This window comes from Salminus brasiliensis, chromosome 21 (assembly GCF_030463535.1).
Source record: "Salminus brasiliensis chromosome 21, fSalBra1.hap2, whole genome shotgun sequence".
Classification (NCBI taxonomy): Eukaryota; Metazoa; Chordata; class Actinopteri; order Characiformes; family Bryconidae; genus Salminus; species Salminus brasiliensis.
Window position 1 is genome coordinate 33,506,425 of NC_132898.1, and position 12,293 is coordinate 33,518,717.

The following is a 12,293-nucleotide window of genomic DNA, read 5'->3' on the forward strand; positions in this document are numbered from 1 at the left end:
AACGCCATTCATGACAAGCAACAAAACACAAACAGGACGAGGACCTCATAATAGTGAGCAAATATGAGTAAATACTATTATTTCTTGTTGACAGTTTTTTTAAAGTAATAATACTACAAAACTACTGTCAAAAACAAACAACTTACCACCCAAACTCACTACCCACCTCTACAATTAGCACCAGACCAACCTGAATATCACTAAATCAGTACAATGTGAATGTAGGCAGTCCTGCATTACATTAAACCTGCATTACATTAAAGCTTTAATCCCAGTTCAGACTGCCACTGTCGATTTCTGCGAAGTATTTAAGAAGCATCATCACATATGAATTATATATGATCTGTAAATATTCATAAGCACATCTTGAATCAATAACTTCCATTAGCATTTCCAAACAATTCTCAGTAATAAAATCACTACTTTAAATAGGGACTAGGGCTGCATAATATTGACACAATATTGACATTTGCAGTATTGATAATAAACATGCAAATCAGAACCGAATTCAGATTGCAACTGATAGGAATAATCTGATTAAATTCAGTCTACAGTTTTCTGGCTTTGTTCAATTGCATTCTTTCCATCATTCATGTCATTACTGAATGCAGTATATTTAACTTTACTGAAAAAATACAAAATAATCTAAGCACTACAGCCAACACACCTTGTACCCTACAGGTTAGGGAGAATATGGACGAGGAACATTAAGCTTATGAGGTGACATGGTTTAAGGAAAGTGTGTAATATTTATGATACACTTTAGACAATGCTAATATGCTAATAAGCTTCCATTACTTGTAAGCTACTATCTTAGCCTCAACATTCAAGCGCAAAACCAAATAAGCAACTTTCTTATATTCTGTTGCTATAAGATAAACAAATTATTTTAATTTTTTTATTATTTTAAAAATAACTATGACTGTGGTTTATATAATTATGGCCAGGCAATTATGTAACAACAGGACTACTAATAAGAGCTGTATTGCAGTTGCATTGTATAGCAATATACTCACAATTCTAATATTTTGTTTACATCGTGCAGCAATACCAGAGTCAGCTTAAAAGCTGGAGTGGTAACTTCCTCTGTTCCGCTGTTCTGAGGACAGCGTCTGCTCAAGCTGCACTCACAGGCCTGGCTGGGTCCAGCTGCAGCTGCTGCTACCATTGTTTAATTAGGCCAGGCTTTCCCCAGCCCTTGCTTCTGCTCTCCACACCCATGAGACCACCTCAGTCACTGGGGGCTCGGCCAGCGGGCTGACTCGGCATATTTAACTAGCGCTTCTTTGACCTTGATGTGTCTTAGAAGACTAGGTCTTTTACAGGCTGGAAGGCTGGGAGGGGGGGTGCGGTTTCTTAGGGTGAGCCGTAGTAACAGTGAAAAGGTCCGATGAATTAATTTCGTTACCCACCGTGTTACCCAAGGAAATTGAGTCTGAAATGTAATGCTGTGGTTTGGCGGTTCAGTCTACAGTGCATTATAAGAAGGGTGTCTTTCTGCAAGGCCGGTAGCTCTCCGGTACCAGGAGTCATTCTGAAGTGTATTGAACCATATTTTAAAAATTCATGAATTTTAATGTAATGGAGTCGCTAGTTACCCCGCCTATGTTGAATTAATCAATACTATACAATAAAGAGAAACACACACTTCAACTTGAGAGGAAGAATTGAGCTCTGAAAGGTTCTCCAAGCATCCTTATTATTAATTGATGCACATCAAAGAACTTTAAACATTGATCAAAGGACTTATTATTATAGCAGGTCTGAAATCTACAGGAGCTGATTTGGCTTCTCATGAACGGAAATAAGAAATAAAAATTCAGAAAAGCAGCATCGCAGGTTCAGCATCCTACCACCAGGGATGGGCAGTATGTCAAAAATGTGGATTATGATTTTCACAATACACAATATGTTTCACAATATTTTGACAAATAGACAAAATGCGCAAGTATTACCAGATAAAAAAAACCCTAAACATTAAAGCTCCTTTTGTTTGAAATTTGCTGCACTAAATCTAATTTAACAGGTCTAAACAGACTTACTGACAATATCCATAATATGCTCAGAATATCATAAGGTTCATCATGATAACATTTAACAGTTAACATTTACTGCCATGTTGCTCATCTGTAATGTATAAATAATACCGAAAATACCTTAAAAACATCACAGTAACACTTAAATGGGTGTTACAGATTATAGCTAAGCCTGTTATGATTATTTTAATAAACTAGATTATTGTTTATCATAATTAATATGTTACATTCTTTAAAAAACTGATGGACGTGTCCAATTATATATGTTTATATACATGTGTACTTTCAGTGACAGTCAATGTAAAAAGATTTTATTCCAAGTAATTTTGGAGCATTTCCATTCGTCTATTGATCATGAAATTTGGATACAATGTAAAGAACAACTGTCAGTATAATATAAACTTTTATGCACATAAAACATTTTCTACTTGTATTAAAAAATAAGCTTGTTACATTAACATAAGGTAAATGTATTTCCATTGACTGGTTCATTCATCAGAAAACATTCAATCATTCATTTATGTGGTTTTGATATAACAGTGACAACGTTGCATTATTGCAGTGATAAAAGAGCATTATTTTTATTAATGATAATGATAATACTTTTATATATTAGAGTATGTGTTATAATTAATATTACCACATTAATGTGTTTCTGAAGGGAACGTAACCTTTCTCTTTAAATAAGCTAATGGTGACATATTGTGCCAGGTCTTCTCGTTGCCTCGAACCTTCTGCCATATCTTTGTGAAGCAGAGTACAGTCCAGTCTTTCCTCACACAGCTTGGCCTCCTGCTTCCCTGAGGCCAAACCTGGGGATTTCCAACAGTGAGGGACAGGCCACAAAGACTGTCCACCCTGCAGCCAGTTCTAATACTCTAAGCTTTCCCCTCAGTCTGCCAAGAGACAGAGCCAAATCTGTATACGTGCAGTCTGGGCACCTGCCTTCTTTGTCACGGCTATTTAATGTGATTCTGCTTATTCCAGACTACCATCTATCTATTACAGTCGTAGGAACAGACACATTTATTGTGTTCTGGACGAGCAGAATTTGGGGCGATGCTGGTCCGCTACACTAGAATGTCAATAAAATGCATTTAGTCAATTAAAAAATAAATAAATAAATAAATAATTTTTTTTTTACCCTGTGAGTCTTTCCTTGGTCAACACCCCAGAAGACCTGCCTGATGTTGTGGAGATGTTCTGACCCAGTTGTCTAGAACATCACAGTTTGGTTCTTGTCAAATTCTTACGCTTGTCCATTTTTTCTGCTTCATCACCTTCAAGACCTGACTGTTCACTGCCTGACTAATAGATCCACCCCTCGACAGAAGCCACTGGATCCAGATCATCAATATTGTTCACTTTACCTGTCAGTGGTTTTAATGTAATGGCTGATCACTGTACGGTCATCCCCCACACTGGACCTATTCTGAGTGGGCAGTAAAGCATCTTGGCTTCTGAATGAGGTTCGTGATCATCTGTTACCAGAATTCACTCTCGCTGCTGGTAATGCATTCTGAGGAATAATAAAAACGGCACTCTTCCTGTCAGACAGGCATCTACCAGAAAGCAGCTGCGCCCGTCAACACACGGACAAGCTGGTTTACCAGCAGGCACTAAATAACGTGCTCAGATTTCATCCAACCCATTCCAGACACTGCTGTCTTCGGGCGAAACACTACCATTTTTCCTAGCTTGGTGCTGTTCTGATGCCAGGGTTCTGTTTAGAACAGCATGCTCGGCCCAATATGCTGAGCTGAGTATATCACGGATATCATCAGTACGTCTAGAACACAGCCCAACTGCTTCATAGCCAGCTGTTTGTGTCATTTGTACTCATTGTACTCAGCTTTTGATAGTATTTTAAGTACACTAGGGTTGCAGTGGTTCACTGGTTTTTAGGAATTTCATGGTATGAAAATGATGATGCTTAACACCAGCACTGGAAGAAAAAATGCAATTAAACAGACAATCCCATCCATTTGTTACTATTTTCATATATTTAAAACCAATCAACCAGTGGATTAAAGAAGAAAATAATCAGCAGATTAATCTATAATGAAAATAAATGAAAAGAGAGGCATTTTGCATATACTTTCATTTCATTTCAGGCTTTTACTATAATAACACTTTTGTTTAATTATAAAATACTCCATTATTTTAAGGATCAGATAGTATTAATAGTAATAACAATAATAATAATAATAATGATAATAATAATATAATGATGATAATAATAATAATAATAATAATAAGGAACAATTGTGAAACACTGTAAAACATACAGTACAGACGTACAGACGGTTCACGTACAGTTGCAACCTTATAATCTACCAATTACAATCTATTTTTTGTCCTTATCATCAAAAATATATATATAGACATGCATTCTACTGTATGTACTCTGTACCTCCAGTCAACAGTGAAGAATTTGTAGAATGTCTGTAGAATTTGCTGCACTGTAGAATTTTATTGTACTCCTCGATGCTTTCCTTCACCCAGTATTGAGGACACATGCTGCAGGTCACAACATACAACGCTGCTGAATGTCTCAAATTTACTGATACAAAACTTTCAACAACATTTTCTGGCTTTTTTTGAACAAGCGACCCGTTTAGAGATTTATCAGCATGAATTATTGGCTGATTTTTCTTATTCTGCGTTTTCCTCAGGACAAATGCACCCACAGGTTTGTGTTCCTCAAGGCCAAACCAGAATCAGACCTATTTAACAAATAAAATATCAAAGATTTCATCAAATCTTGGCATCAGAATCAAACCTGAAATATGTTTGCTGTTGGACTCTTACTGAGTCACTACTGATCCTTATACTGAGAGACAAGCGGAGAGGCCAGGTTAGGCCGGGTTAACTCTGAGGAGAGAGCAGGCAGTCACAGCTGCTATCACTCACAGCTCACTACATAATAACTAACTGCCCTGTTAACCTCTCGCTCTCTTTCTAAAGTAGCGCGAGTCACTGTTCAGGAGGGACGGCTGTGCTTGGGTTTCAGGGGACTGCTGCAATGCAGGTACACGCCTCACTACTTCAAGGTGAAAACAGCAGTGAGCCCTGTGCTGCACAGCCGAGGAGGAGCTAACATCTGCAAGGGGAGGAGAACACCGTCCGACCGAATTCTCACCGGACTGACCAACAAATCCATGTGCTTTAATGTTTTAGTGTATTAATGTGAAGCTGTTGGAAACACAGCCTGATTCAGGCTTGTCTGATGTCTTCAGCAGATCTTTCTTCATTGACTTCCAGCTGTCTGGTATTGATTCTGCTCAGACTCCATTAGTCAGTATTGATGCACATACAGAGTTAATCTCACTTATGAACTGGGTTGATGTTATCTGTCATGAACTGAATTAAACTGAAATGAAATTATTCACTTGTGATCTGAGCTGTTCACAAAGCAGCCTGCTGTTTGTAGGCACCATTACTGGACCTGACCCCCCAGCCCAATATTAAGATCATCCCTTTTGGCCAACAGAATTTAGTCTCTGGAGCTGCCGGCAGCAACCTCAGCGCCCAGGGGTCAACTGGAGGTTAGATCACCTAGAGGAAGGAGAAAGCTTCAAGTTGGTGACCCAGTCCCAAACCCACTTCTCTAACCACTAGGCCACAGCTGCTCCACACAAGTTAACAGTCTAACAGCAGTAGGCATTAGGGGTGTAACAGACTGAGCCCATAAACACCTGGTCACCTAATGTGACCTGGAGCATACCCTTATATAAGTTTAGGAGGGGCTTGGGTTGTACTGGAAAGGGGTTAGGTTTAGTTTTGAGTTTTGGTTGAACTGGGAGGTGTTTTGGTTATACTGGGAAGAATTTTGGTTATACTGGGAAGAGTTTGGGTTGTAATGGAAAGGGGTTTGGTTAAACTGGAAGTTTTGGTTGTACTGGGAAGGTTTTTGTTGTACTGGGAGGAGTTTTGTTTATTCTGGGAGGAGTTTTAACTGTACAAGGAGGGGGTTTGGTTGTACTGGGAGGGTTTTTGTTGTACTGGGAGGAGTTGTGTTTTTACCGGTAGTAGTTTTGACTATTAGGAAAGGTTTTGGTTGTACTGGGAAGGGTTTTGTTTATACTGGGAGGAGTTTTGGTTGTTCTTGGAGGGGTTTTGTGTTTGACAGTGACGAAATACTAATTCTGACAAAACTTATTCTGTCCAATTATATAGTAATAACACAATGCACATATTTGAGTCATGATTACTAAAATGGTTCGACAGACCCTGTATTTACATATTACACAATCCAGGAGCTCTTAAATCACTACACCTGATCTGCTGCACCACCAGTTACGGAAGCAAACACATCGGCCTTATCTTAATCAAACTGAATTCAACAGCATTGTGCTCTTACTGCTGCTAATCTGCGGCCTTGTCTGTAAGACTGTTTGCAAAAGTCTTGTACAAATACTTCAGTACACATGTAGGCTTCCGGAACAGCATCATAACGTGAGTACACTGCTCTGTCCTCTAACACTCCGAGTCTGACCAAGCGACTGGAAGAGAGCGATATTCCTGCCCCTTCGCCCACCCTTGAGGAGCCGCATCCGGCTCTGACTGTTATATCATGCGAAATAATTCAGACACTTATAAAACAGTTTGTAGGCCAGTGAGCTCGTGAGGGGGGCTGGTGTGCTGCTGTGAGCAGCCTCAGGGCAGCAGTGTGAAGGCCCATGCAATGCTTATCTGTCTCAGTGGTCGCAGGACACTATTGGTGTTAAGTGGCACCAATACAAAGTTTAAAGAATGGCTAAAGACTTGTAATAGACTGACGGTTCAGGGCAGGGCTGTCATGACTGCAGTTCTTTCTCAAGTTACAACATGAACTTATTCATTTCGTAATCACAGAAAGACACAATCTCGCAATCAGTTATGAAGCAATAGCCTACAAATGTCTACTGTGAATTGGACGCTTTGTATTATAGGAATTATGATATTAATTCTCCATTTTTGATTCTGCATCACATCATACAGAAAAGTGCATTAGCCACAGTGTGCACATGTAAAGGTTCTACAAAGTGACAGAATTAAAATCTGATTACTGGGGCCCCGGGTGGTCCAGTGAACTGAGGTACTGTCTCTATGATCAGAAGATCGCTGGTTCAAATCCCAGTCATGCTGCCGAGGCCCAGAGAGAGCACAACTAGTCTTGCTCTCTCCAGGTTGGGTAAATGGTGCTCTCCACAGAGCCAGGTGGTGTCAGGGGCATTGCGTACAATGGTGGGCGGGGGTTATGGACAGAGTTGGTAATTGGCAGTCTAAATTTGGGGTGAAAATCACATTAAATTGTATAAAAATAATTAAATTAATCAGTTTACTAACAGGTCACTTCTGCAGTTTTTCTATAATCAGCTTCTTTGGGGGTAACAGTACAGCTGATACATCTTTTATATATGATATAGACGACGCTTTTATAAATTAATCTGCTACAAAAGATTGGCAAAGAATCTTGTGACAGTTCTGTACATGTAAAAATAAAAGGAACCAGACATCTGAAGCATTTACAAAGTGTCCTGATTCTAGAGATCATTTTACAATAGTTTTCGCATAACTGTATTTTGGAGTAACTGTCCACTAGACTTTGGAGGAGCATTGCTGCTGAGAGCCTTAGTAAAGTCAGGAGGTTGGATGATGATCACCACCCCACCTCATCATCCCCAACTCATCCCATCTAGAAAGTACTGGATGGAGCTCCTCCACCATCATTCCAGAGAACACAGCTCTTCCACTGCTCCACAGCTCAATGCTGGGGGGCTTTATACCCCTCTAGCCCACGCCTGGCATTAGGCAGCATGGAGCCAATAAGGTCATCAGTGTTGATCTGCTCCAGAGAGTCCTATTCTATTGGCAGTACTTCTCTACAGAGAGTAGATAAGCGGTTGGTGAAATCTAAAGTAGCTGACTGCAGAATTCGAAGGGGTGCTAACATTTTTGCAAAAGACGTTGTGTATGCCAACACCAGACTGAATGAAGTGCAGCTTCTCTCCTAGCTGTGCACTTCCTGTTCAAAGCAAACAAACAGAAAACCCACAGCAGCTGCTGGTCAGCTCGTCAGCTGGTCAGTGGCCACAGCCCGCAGCAGAGTGGCCGTGACTACGGTAATGACAGGCCGTTCCCCCGGCGCTCGCCTTCCCGAACAGAGCACGTTTTCCCGGAGAGTCGCGCTTCCAGGCACGCCTGCAGTCTTCCGGCTAGTGAGCGGCCTGCTCTGGCCACTCCGCTGCTCAGCGATACACAGCCTCTCATTACAGGTTACCGGGGAAGGTGGGGGTACTGTGGCAGTGTAACACCACAACACCACACTGAGCTTCTCCCTCTTCTACAGGTCAGCTTACACACCTTGCATCAGGTTAGCCCGGTCAGACTGTGGAGAGGGGAGGAGGAGGAGGAGGGGGGGGGGGGTGCCAGGTAGGACAACAGCTATGTGTGATCCTACCTAGAAGAAGAGTGGGGTTAGCAGAAGCTGAGGCCAGCTGCGGAGGTAACCCAGCCCAGCACACAGGGTTAGCCTCATCAACACTAGCGGGTCAGTGACGCGGAGGATCACAATAACACACAGCCAGGAGGAAGTGTAGTGTAGTCAGGTGGTGTAAGGTGGTGTAGTGTAGTAAGGTGGTGTAAGGGGGTGTAGTGTAGTCAGGTGAAAGGGGGTGTAGTGTAGTCAGGTGGTGTAAGGGGGTGTAGTGTAGTCAGGTGGTGTAAGGGGATGTAGTGTAGTAAGGTGGTGTAAGGGGGTGTAGTGTAGTCAGGTGGTGTAAGGGGGTGTAGTGTAGTAAGGGGGTGTAGTGTAGTCAGGTGGTGTAAGGTGGTGTAGTGTAATAAAGTGGTGTAAGGGGGGTGTAGTGTAGTCAGGTGGTGTAAGGGGGTGTAGTGTAGTAAGGTGGTGTAAGGGGGTGTAGTGTAGTCAGGTGTAAGGGGGGTGTAGTGTAGTAAGGTGGTGTAGTGTAGTAAAGTGGTGTAAGGTGGTGTAGTGTAGTCAGGTGTAAGGTGGTGTAGTGTAGTAAGGTGTAAGGTGGTGTAAGGTGGTGTAGTGTAGTCAGGTGTAAGGGGGTGTAGTGTAGTCAGGTGTAAGGGGGTGTAGTGTAGTAAGGTGTAAGGTGGTGTAAGGTGGTGTAGTGTAGTCAGGTGTAAGGGGGTGTAGTGTAGTAAAGTGGTGTAAGGGGGTGTAGTGTAGTCAGGTGTAAGGTGGTGTAGTGTGGTAAGGTGGTGTAGTGTAGTAAAGTGGTGTAAGGGGGTGTAGTGTGGTAAAGTGGTGTAAGGGGGTGTAGTGTAGTCAGGTGTAAGGTGGTGTAGTGTAGTAAAGTGGTGTAAGGGGGTGTAGTGTAGTAAGGTGGTGTAAGGTGACCCAGACCCCCACACAGACCCAGACCCCCACACAGAACCTCCACAGACCCCCAAACAGACCCCCAGACCTACACAGAACCTCCACAGACCCAGACCCACACACAGAACCTCCACAGACCCAGACCTACACAGAACCTCCACAGACCCAGACCCACACACAGAACCTCCACAGACCCCCAGACCTACACAGAACCTCCACAGACCCAGACCTACACAGAACCTCCACAGACCCAGACCCCCACACAGAACCTCCACAGACCCAGACCTACACAGAACCTCCACAGACCCAGACCTACACAGAACCTCCACAGACCCAGACCCCCACACAGAACCTCCACAGACCCAGACCTCCACACAGAACCTCCACAGACCCAGACCTCCACACAGAACCTCCACAGACCCCCAGACCTACACAGAACCTCCACAGACCCAGACCTACACAGAACCTCCACAGACCCAGACCCCCACACAGAACCTCCACAGACCCAGACCCACACAGAACCTCCACAGACCCAGACCCCCACACAGAACCTCCACATACCCAGACCCACAGAGAACCTCCACATACCCAGACCCACAGAGAACCTCCACAGACCCAGACCCACACAGAACCTCCACAGACCCAGACCCCCACACAGAACCTCCACATACCCAGACCCACAGAGAACCTCCACAGACCCAGACCCACAGAGAACCTTCACAGACCCAGACCCACAGGAGCGGCTGATGAAGCCATTAGTCATGGGAGGCAGAAAGGTGCCAAGATGACAGCTTCACTGCAGCAGCAGCAGCACGAGCGAAGACCTAATCAGCAATGCCTTCCCAGACTAGTGAGCATAGCCTCCATCCACCCATCCATCCACCCATCCATCCACCCACCCATCCATCCACCCATCCTCCCCCTATCTCACCGTTAGTTGTGCTGAATGCAGCAGGAGAGGGCAGGCGGGCAGACTGCTCGGGCTACTCACCCAAAATCCTGGTCCATAGATTTGAAGAAGAATTTGTAGCTGCTGACCGGCCGGTTGTTGAGGACATTTTTAAAATCGGCCAAAGTGACCCTGTCCGGAGCGACTGACAGTTTCACCAAGTAAGGAGTCTCCTCCTCGTCTATATGGTAAATAATCTTAGTCTCCGCCATGAGAATATGGAGGGAACAATCGCCGGAGCTGCGAGCGCTGCTGCCGAGCTGGAGCTGCACGACAAAGCGAGTGCGGAGGAACAGCGCCGTCAGATCAATGGACGCACCCGCAGCCCGTTACCGCGGAGAGCGAAGCAGCGAGACCGAGAGCCGGGCATTCTGGAAGCCTGCGAGACATCCACCCAGGCAGACGGCAGAACCCAGCCTGTGTGCTGAAACAGGAAGGGAAGGTTCACAGCCTTCAGAGGATCAGCCGGGAACACGGAGCTGCTGTTTCTCTGCCTAGTGCTGCCACCGTGAGGCCTGACCGCAGGCCTGGCTCTCTCATCCAAGGGATCTGACAATAGGCCAGCCTCCAGCTCCAGCCTCAGCCTCGTGCGCTGTCCTGCAGGTCTAACTGCATGTCCACATGTTTGTAGACACCTGCTCTTTACATTTCTTCTAAAATCAGGATCATGGTCTACAGGCTGCCTTTAAGGAAAGGCTTTACATTAGGCTTTAGCTGTAAGGATTTGGTTGCTTTCAGCCACGAGAGCATTAGTGAAGTCTGGTGCTGATGTTGGAGGATTAATCCATCACTTCAGAAAGTGCAGTTCCATTGCTCTACAGCTCAACGCTGGGGGACGGTATGCCGCTGAGGCTGAAGAGTGATTCAGAGTGAAGAGTGAAGAGTGATGTCTCTGAAGCAGGAGTGATTCAGAGTGAAGAGTGATTCAGAGTGAAGAGTGATTCAGAGTGAAGAGTGATGTCTCTGAAGCAGGAGGGATTCAGAGTGAAGAGTGATTCAGAGTGAAGAGTGATGTCTCTGAAGCAGGAGGGATTCAGAGTGAAGAGTGATTCAGAGTGAAGAGTGATTCAGAGTGAAGAGTGATTCAGAGTGAAGAGTGATGTCTCTGAAGCAGGAGTGATTCAGAGTGAAGAGTGATTCAGAGTGAAGAGTGATGTCTCTGAAGCAGGAGTGATTCAGAGTGAAGAGTGATTCAGAGTGAAGAGTGATTCAGAGTGAAGAGTGATGTCTCTGAAGCAGGAGTGATTCAGAGTGAAGAGTGATTCAGAGTGAAGAGTGATGTCTCTGAAGCAGGAGGGATTCAGAGTGAAGAGTGATTCAGAGTGAAGAGTGATGTCTCTGAAGCAGGAGTGATTCAGAGTGAAGAGTGATGTCTCTGAAGCAGGAGTGATTCAGAGTGAAGAGTGATTCAGAGTGAAGAGTGATGTCTCTGAAGCAGGAGTGATTCAGAGTGAAGAGTGATTCAGAGTGAAGAGTGATGTCTCTGAAGCAGGAGGGATTCAGAGTGAAGAGTGATTCAGAGTGAAGAGTGATTCAGAGTGAAGAGTGATGTCTCTGAAGCAGGAGTGATTCAGAGTGAAGAGTGATTCAGAGTGAAGAGTGATGTCTCTGAAGCAGGAGGGATTCAGAGTGAAGAGTGATTCAGAGTGAAGAGTGATGTCTCTGAAGCAGGACTGATTCAGAGTGAAGAGTGATTCAGAGTGAAGAGTGATTCAGAGTGAAGAGTGATTCAGAGTGGACATATAGTTGATCATTAGTGGAAGATCAAATCTATTAATCCAACAATCGTAGTTGGAAAAAAATGAATAAATCAATGGGTTAATATCCATTACAACTCCATGGGTGTATCTCTTAATGTTCATAAACCACACTGAGTCACTGAAACACAGATTCAATCCCAAAAGATTTTTGTTTTTTATATATATTTATTTATTTATTTATTTATATAGTTGAACACTATATACAGTGCACTACA

At 43.7% G+C, this 12,293-nt stretch overlaps 1 protein-coding gene across 1 annotated transcript in view; it reads right to left on the reverse strand.

Annotated features, from left to right (window-relative positions):
• The window catches only part of dvl1b (dishevelled segment polarity protein 1b), a 41,084-nt gene extending 30,326 nt beyond the window's left edge, over positions 1-10,758 (reverse strand). Inside the window, exon 1 of the mRNA XM_072666176.1 lies at positions 10,361-10,758. Within this exon, the coding sequence (XP_072522277.1) occupies positions 10,361-10,530 (170 nt within the window). The 5' untranslated portion in view covers positions 10,531-10,758. The remainder of the gene's footprint in view (positions 1-10,360) is intronic.
• Between the last annotated feature and the right edge of the window lie 1,535 nt (positions 10,759-12,293).